Source organism: Cyphellophora attinorum, assembly GCF_001299255.1.
Source record: "Cyphellophora attinorum strain CBS 131958 chromosome Unknown Contig17, whole genome shotgun sequence".
NCBI lineage: Eukaryota > Fungi > Ascomycota > Eurotiomycetes > Chaetothyriales > Cyphellophoraceae > Cyphellophora > Cyphellophora attinorum.
This window is the reverse complement of record NW_017253245.1, coordinates 491295-513989: the sequence shown is the minus strand read 5'-3', so window position 1 is coordinate 513989 and position 22695 is coordinate 491295. Positions and strand designations below refer to the sequence as shown.

At 54.1% G+C, this 22695-nt stretch overlaps 8 protein-coding genes across 8 annotated transcripts; 4 read left to right on the top strand and 4 right to left on the bottom strand.

Annotated features, from left to right (window-relative positions):
- Positions 1-873: 873 nt before the first annotated feature.
- Positions 874-1632, top strand: AB675_5912 (uncharacterized protein; the record flags this gene model as incomplete). The annotated part of the gene is made up of 2 exons (XM_018146162.1): positions 874-1359; positions 1426-1632. 2 exons carry the CDS (start codon positions 874-876, stop codon positions 1630-1632), a joined length of 693 nt encoding a protein of 230 aa, XP_017998737.1.
- A 1369-nt stretch (positions 1633-3001) lies between these two features.
- AB675_5911 (Glucan 1,3-beta-glucosidase A) lies at positions 3002-4338 on the bottom strand (the record flags this gene model as incomplete). Its single annotated transcript, XM_018146161.1, has 4 exons — positions 3002-3280; positions 3327-3814; positions 3859-4232; positions 4286-4338. The coding sequence occupies 4 exons, from the start codon at positions 4336-4338 to the stop codon at positions 3002-3004; spliced, it is 1194 nt and encodes a 397-aa protein (XP_017998816.1).
- Positions 4339-5991: 1653 nt separating this feature from the next.
- On the bottom strand, positions 5992-9912 carry AB675_5910 (DNA repair protein RAD50; the record flags this gene model as incomplete). Its single annotated transcript, XM_018146160.1, has 1 exon — positions 5992-9912. One exon carries the CDS (start codon positions 9910-9912, stop codon positions 5992-5994), a length of 3921 nt encoding a protein of 1306 aa, XP_017998669.1.
- A 603-nt stretch (positions 9913-10515) lies between these two features.
- On the top strand, positions 10516-12137 carry AB675_5909 (Cutinase gene palindrome-binding protein; the record flags this gene model as incomplete). Its single annotated transcript, XM_018146158.1, has 2 exons — positions 10516-11723; positions 11780-12137. 2 exons carry the CDS (start codon positions 10516-10518, stop codon positions 12135-12137), a joined length of 1566 nt encoding a protein of 521 aa, XP_017998691.1.
- Positions 12138-12343: 206 nt separating this feature from the next.
- AB675_5908 (uncharacterized protein) lies at positions 12344-13777 on the bottom strand (the record flags this gene model as incomplete). Its single annotated transcript, XM_018146157.1, has 1 exon — positions 12344-13777. One exon carries the CDS (start codon positions 13775-13777, stop codon positions 12344-12346), a length of 1434 nt encoding a protein of 477 aa, XP_017998726.1.
- Positions 13778-15580: 1803 nt separating this feature from the next.
- AB675_5907 (uncharacterized protein) lies at positions 15581-17617 on the top strand (the record flags this gene model as incomplete). The annotated part of the gene is made up of 1 exon (XM_018146156.1): positions 15581-17617. One exon carries the CDS (start codon positions 15581-15583, stop codon positions 17615-17617), a length of 2037 nt encoding a protein of 678 aa, XP_017998721.1.
- A 727-nt stretch (positions 17618-18344) lies between these two features.
- On the top strand, positions 18345-21127 carry AB675_5906 (uncharacterized protein; the record flags this gene model as incomplete). The annotated part of the gene is made up of 2 exons (XM_018146155.1): positions 18345-19647; positions 19683-21127. 2 exons carry the CDS (start codon positions 18345-18347, stop codon positions 21125-21127), a joined length of 2748 nt encoding a protein of 915 aa, XP_017998756.1.
- Positions 21128-21632: 505 nt separating this feature from the next.
- AB675_5905 (D-3-phosphoglycerate dehydrogenase) lies at positions 21633-22640 on the bottom strand (the record flags this gene model as incomplete). The annotated part of the gene is made up of 1 exon (XM_018146154.1): positions 21633-22640. The coding sequence occupies one exon, from the start codon at positions 22638-22640 to the stop codon at positions 21633-21635; it is 1008 nt and encodes a 335-aa protein (XP_017998782.1).
- Between the last annotated feature and the right edge of the window lie 55 nt (positions 22641-22695).

Sequence of the window (22695 nt, the reverse complement as noted above, 5' to 3'; positions counted from 1 at the left end):
GCACGCATTGGCCACAGCTCGGCACGGATGACATCAACGACAGGGGTCAGAATTTGGCGGGTAAGTCGTGCATCTTCTTACTAGCATCGACGTTCAGATCTGTTCTTTCTGCTCGAACGTCATCATCAGGCATTCGCCTGCGAGCACATCGATCTACTCAACACCATCATGGCAGACAATAACGTGGCAGACAAGCCTACTGATGCGGCGCAGCAAGCTGCTGGCAAGAGTGCTGAGCACTCCCTTTTTGATAAGAAAGGCGCGATCGGCAAGCAGTTCCAAGGTACTGCATATTTTACGACACTCACACTAACGGTGCTGATCAATCTGCTGCAGCGGATGGCGCTCTCGGATCTGTAGGTGAAGCAATCGGTGGGCCATTGAGCCAAGATGGCGGTGAGGCAGTCCTCTACCGAAGTGAGTCTCTTTGCTGATCGAACTTGGACAGCTATTGGCAAACAATTTACGGCAGAGGGTAGTATTGGAGGCACGGTGCAGAAGAGCCTGGGCGATCAGGAGCCAAAATTAACATGAACTGCCTGTATGGGTAATCTGAGTATTCGCCCCAGATTTGGACGATGTACATACGAGGTTTGCAACACTCGTTCCTGGTCGCCTTCGGCAGATGGCGTGTGCACGAAGCACATTTGACTGCGGCGCATACTTGCGTGTCCATTTAACGCGCACTATTGTCCCAGATGGAGACCGGCAGTATTGCATACGGCGACGACCCCTGTGTTGCCAACGGAAGAAAGAGCGTCGATTCTCCAGGAACCAGAAGTATAAAGGTAGGGCTTCATGCTTGATAATTTGACTGTACGATTCCGTGACAACAACGCTTCAGTCTTTCTCTGCAATTACTCTATACGCAACATGGCCAAATCAACAGTCTTCGTGCTCGTACCAGGGGCCTTCAATCTCCCCTCCGTCTTCGATGCCCTCGCCGACAGCCTCCGCTCACACAACCATGAGATCGAGATCGCCCACCTACCATCTCTGGGCCGCAAAGAAGACAAGCCCGCCGGCGCCCTCGACGACGCCGAGCACGTCCGCAGCGTCGTTACCCAGCACACCAAGTCCGGCAGCAATGTCGTCCTTGCCGGCAGCAGCTACGGCGGCTTCGTCATCACCGAAGCAGCCAAAGGCCTTATCGACTCCTCCGCCACCGCTGATAATACGGGCAAGCTGATCCATCTAGTCTACTTCGCCAGCCTCCCCTTCGAACTCAACACCACCGTCTCCCAAATGGTCGAGGGCAAGCAGCCCATGCCCACGACCATCCCTGGAAACTACCTCGATCCCATGCCCGCCGAGATCGCCGGACCCGTGCTGTGCTCTCAGGCAACTCTCGAGGAGCAGGTCAAGTATGGAGGGATGAGTGCAGCGCAAAGTCTGCCGAGCTTCCACGACAAGTTGACTTAGCAGGGCTGGAAGCACGTTCCGAGCACGTTTGTGATTGGGGAGAAGGATCTGGCGGTCGACGCGGCGTGGCAGCACGAGAAGGTGGACGAGGCTATCAAAGGTGGGTTTGAGGTGAAGAAGGTGGTGCTGGAGAATGGGGACCATTTCATGTGGGTTAGTCAGAAGGACGCGGTTGTGGATGTGTTGCTTGAGGCTGCGAAGGGCACATGACCAGCATGGGTGGCAAAAGCCCCAAGTGCACGTGCTCGAGGTGATGAAATCGCCTGAGATGTAGCTCGTGCTGACGAGGTCGGCCAGCAATGTACCTAGGTGAATACCGGTATTAAAGAAATTCGCATGAAAATCATCGTTGGGTCGGTCAGTCAGACGTCAAGCCGTGTTTCCCATCAGCAGTGAATAAAGCTAAATTAAGCGCCGCTCTGAAGCGGACAACGCCTATTTTCTGTCGCCGAACGTGGCCTTCGCAAGCGCTGCTGGCAGCTTATGCCGCCTTGAAATTTTCTAGCTCTATAATTTTGTTTGAACCAAACTTTGCTCTGATTGTGTGTCGAAAGGCACACACTTCGAACAGGCCGTATGTGCTACCTTTCACTTTGAGACTTGGAACACCAATTCTAACTCGAACACAGGCGTGGCCTAATGGCTAAGGCGTTGGTTTTCGGCACCAAAGATTGTGCGTTCGAATCGCATCGTGGTCGATATAGTTTTTGCTTTTTGCCATTTCGCAGCCTAGGTACAGATGAAGCCAAGTAGAGACAGCGTGTTCTCGTGAACGAGAGCGCACGAGGAGCGGGGCTCGTGGGGCACAGGCGTTCTGCTTTTCCGCACGTAACCGATGCCAAGTTTTCACTACGTTGAGGCCCAAGCCAGCACTGTAGGAGTTTCAACGACCGAGCCTGCCGTCGAGTCGCATTCACAGAGATCCGGACGTTGTTCATCATCCTGTTTACAGGGTAGTACCAGCTCATGGGCGGGCTCGTGCACTGATCACCTATTGCTCAGCGGAGGCAGGACGAGTGGCTGGTGTGCTTACTGTCCTTTGATAGCAGCAACCTTCTGATAGGTAGGGGGTGAGACAAATGATTGGGGGCAAGGGCTTGTCGAAATACTGGATCGTCAGGCACAGTATGCAGGAACAGATGCAGGTCCTCGATGGTATCATTTTCATATCTATGTTCCTGAGTTAGGCTATGCCAACCAAGGCCAGACACAGATGTTCAACAGATCGGGCTCCTCGTCCCGGGACCCCTTGTGCACATGCTGTCGATGTACAACATCCTACCACGTCGCTTGCCTAGCCCCTCCTCCATAGCTTCCTTCATAAACCTAGCGATCGTCGGCAGGACACCCATAGTCCGCACTAAATGCATTTGCCACATCTCCCAGATGCGGATGAGTCGTAAATATCGTATCGTACGCCAATAACGAGTGGGTATCGAAGTTATGTATGTACAGAATATGTCGAAAATATGCTTCACTTTTGTGCTCGCTCCACGATGATTCGTGTGTGTGTGTCAACGCAAACCGCTTCGAACGCTCATATGCTCAATACCTTCTCGGTACTCAAAGGCCTCGATGCTCACGAAGGCCAGATGCCATTGTCGATGAGACGGAAGAAGTCCCATTCGGCGGCAGCTTCGGTCTTGAAGTTCCAGAAGATCCAGCCGGCGGCCTGGTTGGAGCTGACGTCGATCTGTGCTTTGATGTAGTTGGTGGTTGCGGTCTTGAGTTCAGGAGACCATTGGTCGATGAAGTTGACGTTCGCGCAAGACCCAATGTACTCGGAAGACTCGTAGGTTCCGTCGTAGTTTCGTCGAGAGAAGGTTCCGTCGTAGCGCGCGCCGATTCCATAGCCATTCTAGTCTTGTCAGTATAGCAACAAGCGGGAGACTTTGCCGACTCACCAATGCTGGAGCGCAGTCTGTCATGGCTGCGGTCCATTCACCGTTAACGACGGGCTTATCAGCGCCGCCAGCCCATTCGCTAACACGGGAGTACACCTTGTCAACGTGGCCTTGCCAGTCAAGCTGAAGCAGCTCATTGGTGAAGACTTGGTATTCATGATGGTCCACGATCGCATTCTGTCCAGTCAGGAAGCCATTCCACTCATTCGCATTGAGGAAGCCATCCGAGAAGGGTACAGCTCCGCCATAGGAAGCGCGAACAGCATCGAAACCCTGCTGAAAATACTGCTGAGTGCCATCTCGGCCAATGACCGGGGTCAAGGGCTCGTTGAGAAGCTCAATGCCTACAACGTTGGACTTGCTACCATAGCGCTTTGCGATCTCGCCAATGACATCTGCCGTGAATCCGACAGTATCGCCGGTCGACCACCCAGGCGAAGTCGTCCTTTGACCTGAGTTGTCGAAGCCGTTTTGTGAGAGTGGTGCACCTTCGACTTGTCAGTAAACGCTCAGTCAATCCGGAGGCACTTACCATGCAAGTCAACCCAAACGTTCAGTCCAGCACCTGCTGCCCACTCGATGGCCTGATCCAGATACTCGGCAGCACCTTGGATGTACGGGTCTCCGTCATACTTCTGAAAGGCCCAATAGCCGACTGGTATCCGCACGAGATTCAAGCCGGCACCAGCAATCTTCTGAAAGTCACCTTGGGTCGCCCATGAGGCCCAATGTGCTTGCAGTACTGATTCGGCGTTCGGTGCGTTCTTGGTGAGTGTATATTCGTCGACAATGCTACCATCGTATTGCTGGAATATTGACGGCGTGATCCACGGTTCTAACACCAGCCACCCACCAATGTTTACACCTCTTATGGGCCCGCTGGTCTGTCGTGTGAAGATGGGTTTGCTGTGACGCGGTCAGCGACAGTGAAACGCCATCTGCGTCAGTCGTATACTTACGCCACAGCAGTGGCGGCGAGCAGCGACGCTGCGACTCTTTTGTTAAAGATCATCTTTGATGTAGGAAAGGTTGTAGAAGTCCTTTGATTCCTTCCTCGAGGCCACGGACAAAACGCTCTTACCTTGGAAAATCCGGGTGGCAGGAGCTCTTAAGGCCCCAACTCATCTCCAGAAGCTCCAGAGCTCACTTGAAAGAGCTTGGACTTCCCTGTGACAAACGAGGAGTAGCCCATGACGCGACCGGCACATGTCCAGATGCGCGACGGTGGGAGTACCTCGCTACGCATATACCAACCATGTCAACACGCTTAGGCACGCCGAGGTGGAGGGGCCGTCACACGCGCTGCCGATCCAGGGACATTGTTTTCAAAGCTTCCAATTAGGGCTTCGGATGTAAGGCTACTGGAGTCATGGGCATGGTGTACTGGAGAGCTCTGGAGGAGTTTGAAGACGATAGACATCTAGGATGCATGAAACTACGTACATGCTGTGGAGTAGGTAGTACTTGGTAGCTGCGAGGTTGACGAGAACACGGCACGATCTGCTTGAGCTTCCCCTTCGGGGCATCGTTTGACCTCGGCGCTGGATCTACTTCGGGTGCCCTGGACCCCTTCCTTACAAGTTTTGTACCTGGCACCAACCGAATCCGTGTTCCCAGTCGACCGTCTTCCGGGCTCTCGCACTTCAGGCAGGCACCGTCTGGATGGTAGATGTTGACCCCAGTATCCTTGATGCCTCATCGTAATTTCAAGGCAGAAGACTGCGAGCTCAGGCTGACCCTTTCTTCGGGGCAAGACGTGATATTGCCGTTGGCTTCGGCAGTGATAACCTGAGCGACTTGTTGGTGGTTGCCAGTGGCTGCCAGTGGCTGCCTGTGTGAACGAAGAGGCCCAAGCACCCCCGCATGCGGTTGGCTCACATTCACCATCGCTGACCCTGTGGCTTGGATCTTAGCTGGCACGAAACCACACTGTGCTGCACAATGATGTGGGTGCCACAATCGCAAGTCACAGGTCAGGTCTACACAGCGTCCGCGCTGCTGATCGAGTACTCTTCGATCTGGCACGAGGTACATGTTCTCCTCATAGAGGAGGAGCAACAGATCATGTGCACCTGAAAGAAACCTCGCCTACCGCCTACTGAACTGGCTGAATGGCCAGTATCTTAGCCGGAGCATTGCGATCGTCGACTAGGCAGTCCGCCGCCTCTACTAGCCATACCCGCCATGTAATTGCGGGGAGAAGTTCAATTCTTTTACCTACAACAATTGCCAACGCAAACGTTTAAGAGAGCACGCCATTCCAGTGGTCTACATTTCTTTGCACTGCGTCGCACAAGAAAGCGTCATCGCGTCTCGTGACGCCGAGGACGAGCACACAATGACGAGCACGTGGAATGAAAGCTCGTCACCGACATTTTGGGCGCTGGTGCGCTTGTACATATTGCTACGGGTGCATACAGTACCTAGGTAGGTTATGATATGCTATGGGTATCTGTAGTGTTGTACATGATCCACGTGCTCGAAAACCCCAGCGAACACATCGCAGTTGACCTCGTTCTGAGCCTGCACTGTTGAAATCATCAAATGAGCTTCATGTCTCGCCGTCGTTAGCGAGTCTCGCAGAATCCTCCGAGACGCACTGCCACGAGATGAGTGCCGTAGCTTGCCAGGGCTTTAGGGCACGGTCTCCCAACTACAATCTCGTTCAGAGAACGCTCGCAATATCCTGCCGCTCGATGATAGATTTCTCGTTGCCGTTTCGGGAAACACGGTAGTAGTAATCAGCGAAGTCGCCACACTGCATGTTTCGCAAGAAATTGTCGTCGTGAGTGATGACAATAAGCTGAAAGTTCGGCTGATCTTGACGGGCCTTGATGATGCCGTGAAGTGCTTTGGCGAGAGCCTCGATGTTGGGCTGGTCTAGATTGGTGGTTGGCTCATCCAGGGCGAAGATACCACAGTTGGAACTGAAGCACTCAGCCAATGCTAAGCGTATGATGATGCTGGCGAGTACTTTCTGCCCAGCACTGCATCGGCCACGCATGTCCATCTCAGTGTCTTTCTTGATCATCATGACACGATAGTTGTGTGACTTCTTGCCCGTCGAGGCATCGCCATCAGCTCTGATCATGATCGTGTCGATGTCATTACCGCAATAAGTCGCCTTCCAGAGCTCGTCTAAGATGTTGTTGATCTCATCCATTTTCAGGCTGTGGTACTTCATGATGGCCTTGTCGAGAGCAGTCCCATATTTCGCAAGATCCTCGACCGCCGCTTTGGTGGTCTCGACCTTGATACGACAGTCATTGTAACGCTTTGGGGCGTCCTTGAAGTCGACTTCGAACTGTTCCATCAGCTCACCCAGCTTCTGATCATCGCTTCGTACTTCTCCCATCAAGCCTGATTGCTTGGCACTCATTACGTTGAACTCCTTGGTGTGCTTCTCAGACTCAGCACGCAGTCTCTCCCTATCCATTTCGGCATTGTGGGACTCAAGCTCCTGGATCTCAGCGGCAAGCTTCTCTAGCGCACGTGAGTTGTATCGGTAGCGAAGGTTGTCCGAGTACTGTCGCTTGACATTCTCGCCATCTTTCTTTTCCGCCATCAAGCTGTTGACTTCTTTGGTCAGCTTGTTCTGCTCGATAGTCAACCGCTTTTCCTCGTTCTCGCAGTTCTGTATGTCTCGATCGACGTTGGCCAGTTGATTGTCCCCACCACGATTGAGGTAGGCCTGAATCTGGGCGTTGAGCAGTTCGAGGGCTTGCACACTCGTAGTGATCTCCGAGCTTTCAGCGGCTAGTTCTCGTTCTTTGGTGTCAGCTCGGTCGGAAACATCGTCGAGTTTTGCTTTCGCGGTGGCAATTTGGGGATCGAGCTGTTCAATGTCGATGTCCGCCTGTACAACAATGTCCCGTTGCTTCTGGCTGTTGGCCTTGAATTCGTCGACTCGAGCGAGTGCTGATGCTTTCTTATCGAGCTCGTAGCCAACTTTTTCGAGGTCGCTCTGGAGGTTGAGCAGGCTCGTCTTCAGCTCGCTCAAATCATCACGAGACTGAGTCTGCTCTGACGTAAAGCGTGTGATCTCGCCCTGCACCTTGCGAGCCTTCTCGGCGGTCGAGGCGATCTCCTCTTGGATCTCATCCAGCGTCCGCCGAGCCGAGTATTGAGACTGTTTCGCAGAAAGCTCTTGGGATTGTTTCTTGAGATCTTCGACCACCAGATGAATTTGGCTGATGTTGGCAATAGTCTTTGCGACGCTATCGAGATCCTTCTTTGCTTCATCTCTCTGCCGAGCAGCATCTTCTCGCTGTTCAAGCTTGACTTCGACAGATTGAGACTCTTGCTCCAAGCTCTGAAGTGTCTTCTTTAGTTCCGGAATGCTGACCTCGGTCGCGTGCTTCCATGTATCGTACGTTGTGCGCAGATTCTGGATATCCTTGAGACTGGACTCATATTCCTCGATTCTTGAAACCTTCCCTTGGTTTATAGCTTCGGCGATTCTCTGCTCAATGTTCTCTTTTGCCTTGAGCCAAAATTTGTCGCCTTGTTCTTTGAAGGACCGCTTGCACGTGCGACAACAGGGCTTGGTGTCGTGGAGATTCCCGAGAGCCTTTTCGAAGTATGCCTGAAGTTCCTTCGAGCCTCCGCCGCTTGTCCTTGCTTCGTCGGCACGGATCTCAGCATCACGAAGTGCGTCCTCGTACTCGGAAGGATCCACCTCGATGACATCGAGAATCTTCTGCACGCAACTCTTCACTGACGCGTTCTGCTTCTCCAAATCAGTTCGCGCCGTCTTCAACTTGAACTTGACCTGCTCGAGTGCTTGTTGAGTGGCAGTCGATTCGCGTGTAGCGGTATTGAGGTCACGTGTGGCGGTATCATAGGCATCCTGAAACACTCGCTCTACTGTACCTGCCTCCATGTCGCAACCAAGGATAGAATTGATGCGGTCTTGGTGGGCACTAGTGAGGGTCTGCAGACTGCGCTGCTTCTCTTTCAGCTCCTGCTTTACGTGAGCCAAGTGAGCCGTCTCCCCAGCGCGTCTCGTTCCCTGAATGAGCTCATTGTTTAGGCGAGTGCTCGTCTCTTCAAGATCCCGGAGCTCCAGATGTGACTTCTTCAGCTTATCGTCCCAACTAGCTGTTCTAGCCGCTTGCTGAGCCTGTGCGATCTTAGACTTGGCCACTTCAATGCGTGACTCGATCATAGCCTTGGAGGCTTCGTTAGCTTGAATGGCGTCGGCTTTCTCCTGGTGTACTTTTGCATCTCTCATGTTGTAGGCCGACTGTTTGTTGGCAGCGATCTTGGCGTCCTGAAGTGCACCCTTTCGTGCTGTCAGCTTATTGATCTGGGTTCGAACGGACTCCTTTTCGGCATCGTTCTCTCGGCGGACACGGTCCAACGCAGACTGTTGGTCTTTCTGAGATTTGCGAATCTTGTGCATGAAGCTGTCAACAAGTCGGTCATCCGAGAGATCGTCATACCCTCGCATACCGTGCTTGGCAGCAGTGTCGCGGACTGTGTTCTTCCGACGCTCGATCTGACGACCATGCTCGTCCTTCTCCTGTTGATACTTTCCACGATCAGCGAGGTTTTTGTTGAGTCGATTCCGAATGTCTTTGACTTGTGTACCATATGAAGCCCACTGATCTTGCTTTGACTTCACTTCGCTTTCGATGCGGCGCTGCTTATCGTCGAATTGCTCCAGTTGAGACTCTAGCCATTCATCAGATTCAGGGATCTCTGTGAACGTGTTCCGTAGTTCTTCAACATTCTGCTTTCGGCTTTGAGCTTCGATCCGCTTGCCCGCCAATTCGCCTAGGATTTTGGCAAAGCCTTCGGATTCTTCATGGGCTTTGGAGGCCAGGGCAGACGCCTTCTCCATGCGCTCAGCAAGAGCATGAATATTTGCTGTCACCTTCTTGATGTTTTCCTGAAGATCGAGACATTGCTTCTTAGCTCTCGCAGCCCTGTCCTTGTTCTGCTTTTCGTGCTCCTCGCGAATCTTCTCCTGATCCAGTTCGATCTTCTTTTTTTTGCGTATGTCGGCAATTGTCTTGATGGCTCTGGTGTACTTCTGGGCCTCAAATATCTCATCGAACTTCTTCTTGAGGCTAGCAGAGTCGCTCAGGGGCCACAAACTTTCTTCTTGATGGCAGAAGATGACATTTTCGATGACAGCAGTCGAAGCTCCAAGGTAATTAGGTACTATGTTGTCCAGCTCGGCTACTCGAGTTGATATTGACTGGCGATCACCTTTTCGATCGACGGTCAGCTGAGCTTCCAGTGTCTTCATAGCACGGGTGGCTTTCTTGACAGTCAATTCGAGGTTACGAGTGACCACGAGCGGAATGCCTTTGGTGGAGTGAAACGCAAGTCTGATCTGCCCGAAGCTTTTGGTACTGCCATTGAGTTTTGGGTCATGAATGAAGGCTCCGCCAACTTTCGCTCCTGGCGGAAGGATACCGGTGACTGCATATTTGAGTGCTTCGATAACAGTCGTCTTTCCGGATCCATTGACGCCGACGACAAGCGTCAGGGGTGCGTAGAATCTGATGGTTTCATAATGACCTTCAGAATCAAAGGATCGTATGCCCTGTATGGCCAGTCGGTCGATTGTGCTCATTGTGTCGACTGATGATGGAGAGTATCTAGTCTTAGCGAGATAGACTCAGGAAAATAAAGTCAGGGAGGTCTTTGAAGGTGCAGTAGAGACTGGATTCTAAGTTGCAGAGAAGACTTGCCACATCATCACGCAGCCCGGCGCCTAAAAGGCAACTATTTCACGACTTGACAAAGTCTTCAAGGCACGTGTGAAGTACTGCTGGGAAGAAGGCAAACTTGAAGTGTAAGACAGGCAAGTGTGGAGACAGAAGCAGGCAACCGCGTTCATGCGCTTTTGGCGTGTAGATGCATCCGTAGCCTGTCCTGGTCTTTTAGGACCACCCTATCGCTCAATCGCCTCATCAGAAATATGTGTGTAATCGTCGATCTGGAAGACGAAACAGTATCGAACCCTTCTCCGGTAGAACGGACCCGTCGAAACGCATCCAAAGAATCAAGCGATTCGACGAGTGGCACCACTGCGCTTCAGCTTAACGGATTCATTAGGCACAGAACCCCTAATCACCATTGAATACGGGTCCCTGAGGCTCGCGAAAGGCCTGGAACTACCCGGGGTCTCTACGACAAGCGTTGATCCACTCCACAAACACGCAGCGCCGTGTCTATGGGTGCATTCGATGCGGATTCATCACATTTGATGGATCCAGGCGCATATGACTCTGCAATGATGGACCCTGTGATGCTGAGCAATATGAACATTGGCAACATCCAGGCGTTTTCAGACGACATACAAATGAACATGGGCTCGTACTCAGCATCTGGATTTGCGCCCATGGATGCGGGATCGAATGCCGGCGCATTACACGAGAATGGCATACGGCCAGATACCTCAGATATTGATCCCAACGCTGTCGGTGGAGGCCCATTACCAGCAGGCTTCGGCGTTCAGCTTCCACAGCAAGGCAACAGCACCCTCACAGAGTTTACTAAGCGGCGGAATTGGTCCCAACGAGTCCTCGAGGAAATTAAAGACATGCTCTTCATCTTAACGCCCGACGGCCGGCTAGTGTACTCGTCCCCGTCCACCAAAACTCTGACCGGCTATGAGGCTTCCGAGCTCAACGGCAAGTTCATCGCCGACTACATCCACGCCGACGACACCGCCCTCTTCATCCGGGAATTCAACGAATCCATCGCTACGGGTCACCCACTCCGCTTCTACTACCGCTTCCGCACGGCAGAAGACAAGCACGTCATCTTCGAATGCCACGGCCACCCACACCTGACCAACGACGTCTCCCACCTAGAACTCAGCGGCGGGCCCGTCAACACAGCCGGCTTCTGCCGCGGCTTCTTCATGATGGCCCGCCCCTACCCAACTGCCAATTCCCAACTCCTCGACTCCTTCCTCGAACACAAGATCGAAAATGTCCGCCTACAAGCCCGCATCGCCGCCCTCCGCGCCGAAGAAGCCGAGGAGAACGCCGACCAAGGCATCCCGTCCAAGTACCAAAAGCGCGCCGGCGGCAACGCCACCGCCACCCGCACCGAATCCCACGACTCAACAGCCATGTCCCCCTCGCAAACCTCCGCCACCGGCGCCAACAACAACCCCCCCAACGGCACAACCAACAACACCTCCGACCAAAACATGATGCCCCCACCCGCCAAACCCCTCCCCTCCAACATCGCCCTAACCCGCGAAGCGCTCGACGAAGCCAACGCCTTCGCCCGCCCCGACAGCATAACCGACAAAATGGCCCGCTACGAGGCGCCACACACGTCGACTCCATCGAGATGCTCACGGGCCTGCGCTACCGCGAGGGCGAACGCGCCCACGGCATCTCCACCGGCGGCACCTCCCCGGCGTTGGTCCGCGGCGACGCCGGGATCGACATCCCCGCCGACAAGACGGATCCGCGGTACAGCGGGGCCGGGGGCGGGGCGGCGGCGTATCTGGATAAGAAGGTGAAGAAGGTCAAGTCTGCAGACGAGTATGTGTGCACGGATTGTGGAACGCTGGATAGTCCCGAGTGGAGGAGGGGGCCGAGCGGGCCGAAGACGTTGTGCAATGCGTGTGGGCTGAGGTGGGCGAAGAAGGAGAAGAAGCGGGGGCCCGGTGGTGGGGAGACGCAGTTGAGTGGTGGGAATACTAGTGGGGGAGGGGCGACGGTTTTGAGCGGCGAGGCGGGGAGTGGTGGTGGTGGTGGTGGGAATGCGGGAGGTACGCCGGCGATGAGTAATGGGACGACGGTGGGGAGTGGTGGGAATGGGCCGCCGGCGTGAGGTGCAGAGGTCGAGTAGTAGTGGGTTTGGGGGTGGTGGCTAGCGTTGTGTTCTGGGTTGATTATGATACAAAGCCTATGGTGTTATGAGATAAAGCGATTTGAGCCTGATACACACGATGCACCTTTCAGGAAAGGCCTTTATGAATACAATATCTATCATGTCCCAACGCTTGGTGTTCACCGGGAAAGCTCGCAGGTGACCGACTAAGTCTCCTTCGGAGCAGTGCCATCACTGTCGCTGTCGGCAGCAGCATCGACAAGCACCATGTCCTGATCAGCATCAGACGGAGAGATTCTCCCTGTCTCCGGCGGAGCACCTGTAGCTGTGGTGCTAGGGACTGGTGCTGGTGATACAGTAGTACTCTTCTCGTTGTCGTCGACGTCCATCTCATCGGCTTTGTCGACCATTTCATAATCTTCTTCGCCAGGACTGCCTACACTCCCAACACTGCTGGCTTGGCCTGCTGTGGTAGACGCAGCGATGTCGTCCACGACCACAGGTTTGCTATCTGCAGTGGTTTCGTTGTGCATTTCGTCCGCTTCATGTGCCTGCTGCCGGTCGAGGCTGACTTGTACATTCTTGCCCTCAACCTTCCCCATATCTACGGCACCCACCAACTCAGGTCCGCGGGCGTGTGGAATGGGATCTCCCTCCTCATCGACCTCTTCCAGCGCATCGTCGTGGCCTGGCATCGGTCTTGTCGGATTGGCCGAAACAGGCACTACGCCTGCTTCTTGCTCTAATCTCATCAACTCGCCTTGTGTGACTGCCCCATCGGGTCTTTCGGGTACAAGAGGGTCTTGCGAGCTGCCTATCACCACTATCGCGGCTGTGTGTCCGTTCTCGCCGCTGCCGTTGCTAAACTCGCTGTCTTCAGTTGAGGCAGTGTTGGGCAGTGTGTCTCCCATATCGTCTGTCGATTGCGTACCGTTTCGTAGCCAGGGAATAGGCGTGAGGAGAGCGCCTCCGAGGCTCTCGTCGCTGCCGAGGCTACTGCTGTCGTAGCCATTTCGTACTGTTCCCGTAGATGCGCCAACGAGGATTGTACTCGTGTCGCCGTTGACGCCGTTGGCGAGAGGTGCTTGATCGGGCAGAGGAAATATGTCTGCAGTGGATGAGACATTGACTACTCGGTCGACCGCGCGAAGCCAGGCAGGGAGTGTCTTGTAGTGATTTGTAGGGTTGAGGACGAGTTCGGCGAGGCGTTGTATAGTGTGCGGTGGCCTTTGCATGAAGGCGCTGCGTAGTGTTGAGAGAATGCCATGTAACAGCTGCAGGAGGGGTTGCGGCAAGTCTTCGATATGTTGTGAAGAGGTAGGCTCGTTCTGAGACGCCGGTAAGGAATCGGCGACACGAGAGGTCGAGGCGGCGGAGGAACCGAACAGAGGTACGGGCGGCTTCGAAGGGGTCTGTGGTATGTTCGCCTGGTCTGGCTGTGACTGTGGCTGTTCGGAGGTGTCTGCTCCTGGCTGCGCTGGTGGTCTCGACAGATTCGCATAGGGCTTTGGTATGGGAAAGTCGTTGTACACAATATGGTTGACTCGCTCCATTAGCGGCTCAATGATGGATGGCCACTTCGAGTAGTCCATCTCGCCATCGAGGGCGACTCTCTCGAGCGTCTCCTCATCGAGCGACATACTGGCGGATTATGCTGCGAGATCATGGGCAGATTGAACGTTATTGCATATCGCGCATCGTTCAAATTCGCAGCCATTGCACATGCGATTTCAGAAGTGACGTGCAGCGGAATTAAAGGGCACCAACTCCGGTAGTCAAACCTGGATAGCCCAGCCAGCCACGAAACGGCTTCGCTAAACCACTACCGTCACTGGAACGTGTCTCTTTCTCCAGTGGGTTTCTAGGGCTCTTCTGTGCCCTTCGCAATCCCGTCAACGACCACGATCTCGCTACAGGCGTGTACATGGTTGAAGTATGTATTCTGTGTGTTCTACCAGGACATTACCACTCCAGCGTCCATTGTGGGGATGCTCTCGGAGGCTCGGATTGAAACCGGGGTAGAGGATCAAAGTTCAAGATGAAGAAGATCTTGCCCCCGAGACAGGCGGCTCGAACCTGCACGGACAGTTCTTAGCCTTTCCTCTGTCACAGGACGCGTGCGAGTTGACACCCATCCTTTAGATTGGCACTGCTCCGCAGCTGTTTCACGGCCAACGGAGCATGCTTTGAGGACCTGGACAGCTCCTTGCAGAAGGCTAAGATTATTGATTGAAACCGGAACCAACAACATCTTACTCATTCGTGCATGGTAGATCGACTTTGCACGCGAGGACTGTCTTAGCTCATCGCCATGCTTGGACATCTTGGTATTCTCCTTGATGTAGAACGGCAAAAGTCGGGCATAGCATGACATGCAAATTATGCCTGCCGACGAAAAGACCTGGTTGGTGGAGTTGAAACGGTTAGTCTAATAGACAGCCGCGCACCAGTGCAACTGTAATAATATCGCCCACGCGACAACAGTCAGCACTTAGGTAGCCTCAGCTCAGGCACCGCCCATAGGCTTCATGGATATATTTCCGGACAATCGACTCCAGGCAATCGGCACGATTGAACAATACAAACCTCCCTTACAATCCAGACTTGAAGTTTGATTGAGAGCATTCCCGATATCTGGTCGTGGATGTGCATGAACGGACTGCGGCTAAACTGAAGTCTGTCCCACCCAAGTGCCAAACTGAGGCGAGGCCTAGATTTCTCGGCTGCCTTCCGGACCAAAGCAGCATGTATTCCGTTTCAGATGGCACGATTGAAGAACGCGCACAATCGCGACGATGGGGTGCATCTTGTAACCATTTTGCATACGCCAAAGTAGCAGTAGACATCGCTTCGTAGCAAAGATCTGATGCTGTATCTACGATCTCAGTGACGTTAGCCGGACCCTTCTCACGCTCGTTCGAGGCGGCAGGCTGCTTAACAAGCTGTGCGGAAGACGGCAGAACTAGGCTTGGAAGAGGAAGGATCCCTGCTGTCGACCTGTAGAATGAGCCAAACAGGTCGGAATAGGCCTCGATACTCGCCCCATCCTATCCCCACTGTCACGATCCTGGTCTGGCCTGCCCTGCCACTGTGCCTTTCCAGTTCCTCTTCGTAAGCAGTAATGCCAGTCATTGAGCCACCCACTGCACAGCACTCTCTTCAGTCACTCACTCACGGCAGATGCTTGCCTCGTTGACCTGTCATTGCTAGCACGGCTCGAGCCAGCGTTTGCTTCGTCCTTGTCTTTGTTCGAGTACTGTTGGATAGCTGCTTGTTTGCATCCCACCCTAGTCTCAACTACAACTGACCTACGATCTGCCGCCACGAGCGGGACGATCTCCTCCACCAAACAACACGATTGACTTCCGAACGGCAATGCACAGGTTCTGCTTCGGTCGCCTCCCCAACGTCCCGTAGCCCTCGGGCTGCATGACGAGAGCAGGATGACCGTACGCGGTATTGGACCTTCGGGCTTGCACCTGAAGCACGCAGACAACAAGAAAGATGGAGATGTTGGTCCACAGATGATACGGCTCAACCTTTTGCACAAAAAGACAGAAGAACTGCTACAGCAATTACGCGATGGAAAGAAAGTCACCTTTCAAACAGGCAAACAGCCTGCCGTTCACTATGGCAAGGACAAGCTCGTTCTCGACACCCCGTCGGAGACGTTCCCGGCCGACATGTACACTCGAGCAGACGGCGCAGAGAAGAACTTGTACTTCTCTGGGAAGTTCAGCCTGCACCTGGAAATGGTACACGCTCAGGAAGCAACAGCAAAAGTCGATGCTGCATTGGCCAATTTACAAAACTCCCTCTCGTCAATCAAAGAAAGTCGAAATGAAACAACAATGCTAGCTATCAAGCCCAGCAGGAACGGCCAGCTCAAGCCCATGCAGGCTCGCAAAGATCAGCTACTCGGCAGCAGTCTCTCAAGACCCTCAAGCCCTTTCCTAGGCGCTCTCAACGCTGGTCCGACATCTGTGCCGCAGCTTGGTAGCAGCAGTACCAAAGATAAGGTACGAAGGGAAGCAATGAAGATCCCAGTCATACATCTGCTAGCCAGCAAACCAATGTCGCCGACTACACTCGCCGAGAAGATACGAGCTCCGCTGCAAGAGTGTGAGGGATTGCTCAACAAGATTGCACGCGACTCCGCATCAGCGCCTGGCAAGAAGGAATTGAAGGACAAGGGCTACCGAGAACTGGACGTGTGGCGTTTCCCATATGCTCAACAATCAGACCGTGACGCTGCTGTCGAGCATGCCATTCATGCTCTCGATCGTATGCGAGTCGACAGGACGGACAACTTGTGGCAGATGTTGCTGAAGCCAGAGGACCGAGGGAAAGGCAGATGCTTATCACGACTGAATTTTGACCGGCCTGCAGTGCCGCCGAAAGCAGTCGAGAGTGGTGTTGCCAAGAACGAGTTCTCTGATGCTGAAGCAAATCCACGCGCGAAGAAGACCGCGACGAGTGGGAAACCTTCTGAAAAGAAAACGTCCCTGAAAGAGCCAGCTGTCAAGTCTCGTGCCGTCAGTCCTGCTCCCGTCAAGAAGAGAGATGTCGCGCCCAAGTCGACGGCTCCCGAGAGCAAGTTCAAGTCTGCCGAGCGGATCGAAGATTCAGATGAGGAGGCAGGTCCGATCGTGGTCATGCCTAAGAAGGCTCCGACGAAGGTCAAGGATCATCTCAGCGTCACGAAACCCTCACCTTCTCATAGTCGACAAGCTTCTCCAGCACCCAAGAAGCCAATACATAAACCAAGCACATCCAGTTCCTCGAGTGATAACAGCGACAACTCTGAGAAGAAGTCAAGCTTGAAGCCACCAGCCAAGGAGGGCGACTCATTGACGAGGTCGAAGTCACCACGACCTCGACACGGCAGTTCACCACAGAAGCCTTCTCCGTTAGGATCGTCACCGCCCGCCAACTCAACTGACTTCGACAGTTCAAGCTCTACCACCACAAAAGGGACCAGTCAATCCTCTGTTCCATCGTCACCTGACTCTGACATGCCTCTCTCGAAACAGGTGCAGAATCAGAAGTACTCCCCAGTTGTTCGCGGCAGAGAAGCACCTCAGGCAGGAGCGACAAAGCGAAAGCACACGGACACCGCCGAAGCACCGCCCGCCAAACGCCACCAGGTAAACGGCGTCCACACACCTAAAATCACACACGCAACCACGAACAAGCCCTCGTTCGAAAGGTCGCACCAAATTCAGCGCACGATGTCCGAGTCCGAGCGCTCCTCTTCCCCTGAAAAGCCCGACAAGCTCCGCGACGAACTCGTCCTGAAAGGCAAACGCTTCAATGCATACTACAAAAAGTACCGGGATCTGCATGATCGACTCGCCGGTATCCCACCGAAGGACCGAGACGCGAAGGACACTGATAATCTATGGATAATGCATAGGCGGCTGGAAGATATGAAAACGGAAATCTGGAGTGGATGGGAGGGCATGGAGAATGGTACGTGATGATGCAGCAGGCGCAATCGAGCGCGAGGGAATAAGTGTGGGTCAGATAGGGCGACCTCTGATGCCAGCGTTCAAAGCAGGACTTTTTGACTATTGATTTGCGAAAGCGTGGACGATACAGACGATCATAACGACGAAGGTACAGCAAGTTTACCTGGACAAAACAGGTCACGAATATCTTGAGAGGGAGCAAATTTTTGCAGAGCAGAGCAGAGCAGGTGGGCACCAAGCTATATGTATCTCGACAACGACATAGTCCTCGACACAGAGAGGTCAAGCACGGATCATCAAATTTAGCGGAACAAGTATTTCAAATGCACCGGGGGTGACTCACGACACTGCACTAGTATCGGTTTTGAGGTGAGGTGAGGTCGTTGTTGGCAAGTGAATAATAGAAAGGCGGCCATTTGTCTGCAATTGCTACCTCGAACTTCACCCTCGACCGATTTTCGACGACACCTCTGTGTTCGCACTTTCTTTTTGGCATTACTTGTCTACGTTTCAGGCTCGTCCTTCTCATGGATTTGGCCTCACTACTGAACACAGCAGATCTCCCGCAACTATTCGCTTCCTGTCAGAGAAATTGGGTGAATAGCCGACAGAGCCGTGAGTTCTCCCCTGCCCTTCCGGTGTCCGTCACCTTGCGAGCAGGCGCCATCGTCTAACACGGCAAGTCGCGAGCAGTACTCTGATGGGCTAGGTTTCAAGTCAGGATCAAAACGTCACGATGTCGCCAGCAAGCAGCCCTTCCAAGAACAAGGCAAAGGACAGTGCCCATCACCACGGCCACGATACCCACCGCGAGCGCATCCGCAGCTCCTCCGTCGGTCCTAATGCCAGTATGTGGAAGAAGCCCAGCCACCTGTCGCAAAATCACAAGTCTGCATCTCAATCAGCGCGCAAGGCATATGGTGGTGATCCTCAGTCGACTCCCTCTCGAGGCAGCGGGACTGGAAGCTTCATCAATTCAAACGCCAAGTTCATCATCGAGGAGCCAAGAGGTTTCGCCGACAGTCCCAGTCTTCAGGCGCAGCAGCGGGCGAAGCAGAGAGCTCAGGCGGAGAAGATTTCGAAGAGGAAAGTTACGGCCGATATACCGCCCATGTCGAGCAGTAGTGAGGTAGCTGCTGGCGCTGGTAAGGATGCCGACGAGGAGAAGATGGGCGAGAAAGTGTCGACGGGGTCTGGAGGCTCAGAGGAAAAGACCGTTGAGAAGACTTCCACTCCTTCTGCTACGGTCAAGGAGAAGACAGCTAAACAGACTTCTGAAAAGCAGAAGACAAAGACGCCTAAGGAGAGCAAGCATGCGCACAAGCATGACGATTCTTCCAACGAAGATGAAAAGTCCTCGACGCCATCTGCTGAGATGCAGGAGACGGCTGAGAAGACCTTCGAGAAGTCCTCTGAGAAGATCAAAACGCCAAAGGACAGCACAGATTCCCCAAAGCACAACAAGTCCTCCAAAAAGAAGCATGGCAAGTCACCCAAGAAGAAGTCCTCCGAAGATCCGACTTCGACCCCAACAGTCACTAACGACGATATCTTCCGCAAATTGGACTTCGGCCGCAAGGAGAAGGAGAAGCACAAACGTGCAGTCAAACATGAGGGTGGTGATACTGAGATGACTGATGCTCATCCCGTTCAGCCGAGCGAGGACACCCGGAAGGATCATGAGGAGGACTCCACGTCTCGTGAGAAGACGCCGAAGTCGAGCAAGAAGCATCGCCACCAACAAGAAGGGGCTGGTTCGGAGAGATCGAAAAAGCATGACAAGAAGAAGGCCGAACGTGATGAGAAGAAGAAGTCCAAGCATGACCAGGAACAAGGTGCCAAGTCCGAGAAGAAGAAGGGAAAGCACGATCGAGATGACACCAAGCATGATCGACAGGCAGTCACTGCCTCTACAGAAGGATCGAAGGAGAACCGCAAATCTCAAAAGGAGGCTCCCAGAGCCCCAGCACAAGAGGATTCCACGTTGGCTGCATCTCCAGAGACTGGCCACGAGACACCATCAAAGAAAGACTTGAAGCGTCAGAAAAAAGAGGCAAGGCTCAGAGGAAGGCAGAGAAGGCACTCGCAGCTGCGGAGCCCGCAAAAGAGCAAGAAGATCTAGAAAGTGACGAGAGCAGAGTCTACCTCAAGCAGGAGCCGGGGACTGGTTCCGGAGGCGACAAAAATGCTACACTCCCGGCCGAGGCTATGGATGTGGACGTGGATTCTGCTGTTGACAGACGGTCATCGTCATCCGAGTCCAACAACGCGAGTGATGCTGAGCACGAAGACGTCACTGCGAAAGACGAAGTCTCCAAGCAGGTATCCGAAGATGAAGTCATACCTGAGTCTGTACATGGTGGGGAGTCAAGCGCGGAGGAGTCCAGCGATGCTGCCGCGGCCGCTTCTGAAACCGACGACGACGACTCCGAGGATGCAAAGCCGATCAAAAAGCGCAAGGACAAGCTTCGCGGTAACAGAGCCCGCCAGCTATCAAAGAGCCAAGTCCAATCGGATGATGATAGTGATGGAGGGAGCTCCGTTCGCAGCAATACCTCCTTCCACTCCGCAGTGTCCAGAAGCTCTCCTGTTCGTGATTTGTCCGCGACCGTTGAGGCTGAGGAGCAGGCTGGTGTGGCTTCAGCATCTGACACCGACGGCGACGCTGACACTGAATCGGGCTCCGAGTCCGGTTCCGAGTCAGACGATGGCGACAATTCCGATGAAGATAACGAGTCAGACAGCAAGAGTGAGGCGGATGAGGTGAGCGAGGGTTCGAGCCAGAGTGACGAAGAAGAGGAAGACTCTGAGATCGAAGACCCGGAACAATTCGTTGCTCGACTGGCCGCTGAGGATGAAGCTGAGAAGCGACAAGGCCTTGAGGCCAGCAAGAAGCGCAAGCGGACAGACTCCGACGACGAGACCACAGTCGAGAAATCGACGGTCGCCAGTCGTAACCCAACGCCTAAGCTGACCGAGATTCCGACCGTCAAGCTGGCCATTGACTCGGCACGTGATGTGTTGGCGAAATATCGGGCCGGCGTTAGCAGCGGACTGGATAGCACTACTGCCAAGGCCAATGCTCGTCGTAAGAGCACCAGTACGACCACAGACAAGCCCGCCGACAAGACCACCAAGGCGAAGACTAAGACCAGTATCCCCACAAAAGTCATGCGCGCGGCCAAAGTCTTGGAGAGCAAACTTCCCTACGCCATCACCGACCTCACAGCATCCGAAACGGCTGACTCAAAGAGCAAGAGTAAGAGCAAAGACAAGGTCGATGACCCCGACACCATCTACCTTACAACTCTACTCAAACAGGCTGAGCTCTGCATCTTCCGCCTGTCTGCCGAAAAGATCGCAGCCAACGGCGGCTTTTCTAAGGATTCCTCAAAGGAGTTGACGAGGATTGCACATGACCGTGAGGATGAAATCTTGCGCTTACAGAAGGAGTTGAGGGAAGTGAAGGAGAAATTTGCAAAGCTTGAGAAGAAGAACAAGAAGAGCAAGAAGGACTGAACCGATGCTTCCCGACGAAACTTCTTCTCGCCTTCGACTACATAGGTGCACCACTTAGGGTCTGGTATGCCTCAGCATCGGTCTCAGTTCGAGGAAGGGAGTCTGTTGCAGGTCAAACGCTTCTTGAGAGTGAGAGGAGATGCAATTTCAGGACAGGAGGGTGACCAGGGCCGATGGAATTGGCAGCTCAGGAGTAAGACGTTCGCAGCTTGCTTCTGGTACCACGACAGCCAGCTACTGTGTGGGAAAGCACGAAGTTTCATGGAGACGTGGATAGGTCCAACATCAGAGTGTTTCACTACTTCAACGCTTAAAGATGCCACGCTCCTGCCATCATACACTATTTTCTGGCTTCGCGTCTTGACCAGATCTCACAACTTCTCCTTTCCCGGCGGCAATATCCTCCCCTTGACCTCCTTCCCCCTCAGCCACCTCCCCACATTCTCCGCCTGCTGCTGATACCACCCATGCATCGTCTCCTCCTCCGCATACCCCATATGCGGGCTTAACACCACCGCACTCCTCCCCTCTCGTCCCCAATATCCCTCCCCTTTCCGCCACGGACTATCCCCCGCGAGTGCTCCCGCTCATACACATCCAGCCCAACACCACGGATCGCGCCGCGGCTGCATACGTCCAGCAGAGCAGTCTCATCAATCAGTGGCCCACGTGAAGTATTGATCAGCAGCGCAGATGGCTTCAGCCAGCTCAGCTCCCTAGCAGAGAGCATTCCCTTCGACCGCGGGCTGAGCACGACATGCACGCTCACAACATCGCTGCCCTCCATCAGCTCCTTCAGACTTCCCGCCAGTTTGAACGTGCCCGCCGGCAGGCCAACGCCCTTTGCGACCTCATCGCACCGCTCCTGCTTCAGATTCGGACTCCAGCACAACACCCTCATCCCAAACCCCAGCCGCGCAGTGATGGCAGCTTGTGCGCCTAAGCGGCCGAGGCCGATACACCCAAACACCTTCCCCGCAAGCCCGGTCACGAGGTCCGTCTGCCACGGCGCCGTCGGCTGCGCCTTAATGCGATAGTCATCGCTCGGGATATACTTTGCCAAACTCAACAACAGCGCAAACGTATGCTCATTCGTAGCACTGTACCGCCCCCTCAAATCCTTGATCTCAGCGAGATCAGCCTCAGTCGCGCCCTTGGGAGGGATGGATCCCATAGCGACGGTGCCGGTGTAGGTGACTCCGGCCTCGTAGGCGGCGACTTCGTCGATGCCGAGGTTGCGATTGCCGGTGGTGAGGAGGAGGCGGAGGTTGGGGAGTTGGGTGAGGATGGAGGCGGGGAGGGGGGTGCGTTCGCGCATGGTGCTGATTATGGTGAAGGGTTTGAGGCGGGCGATCAGGGCAGCATGGTCCTGCTCAGAGTGTAGTGGGTGCAGTGTGTCCGGGAACAGGGTAATGGGGAGGGTGGGGTGGAGGTCTGTGAAGTGTTTGAGGGCGATAGAGTGGTAGTCGTCTAGGATGGCGAGGCTGTTTGCTGCCGGGTCAGAGGCCGACATGGCTGCCTGTGGTGCTTGTGGTGCTTCTGATGCTTGCGGGGCCTGTTATTGTGAA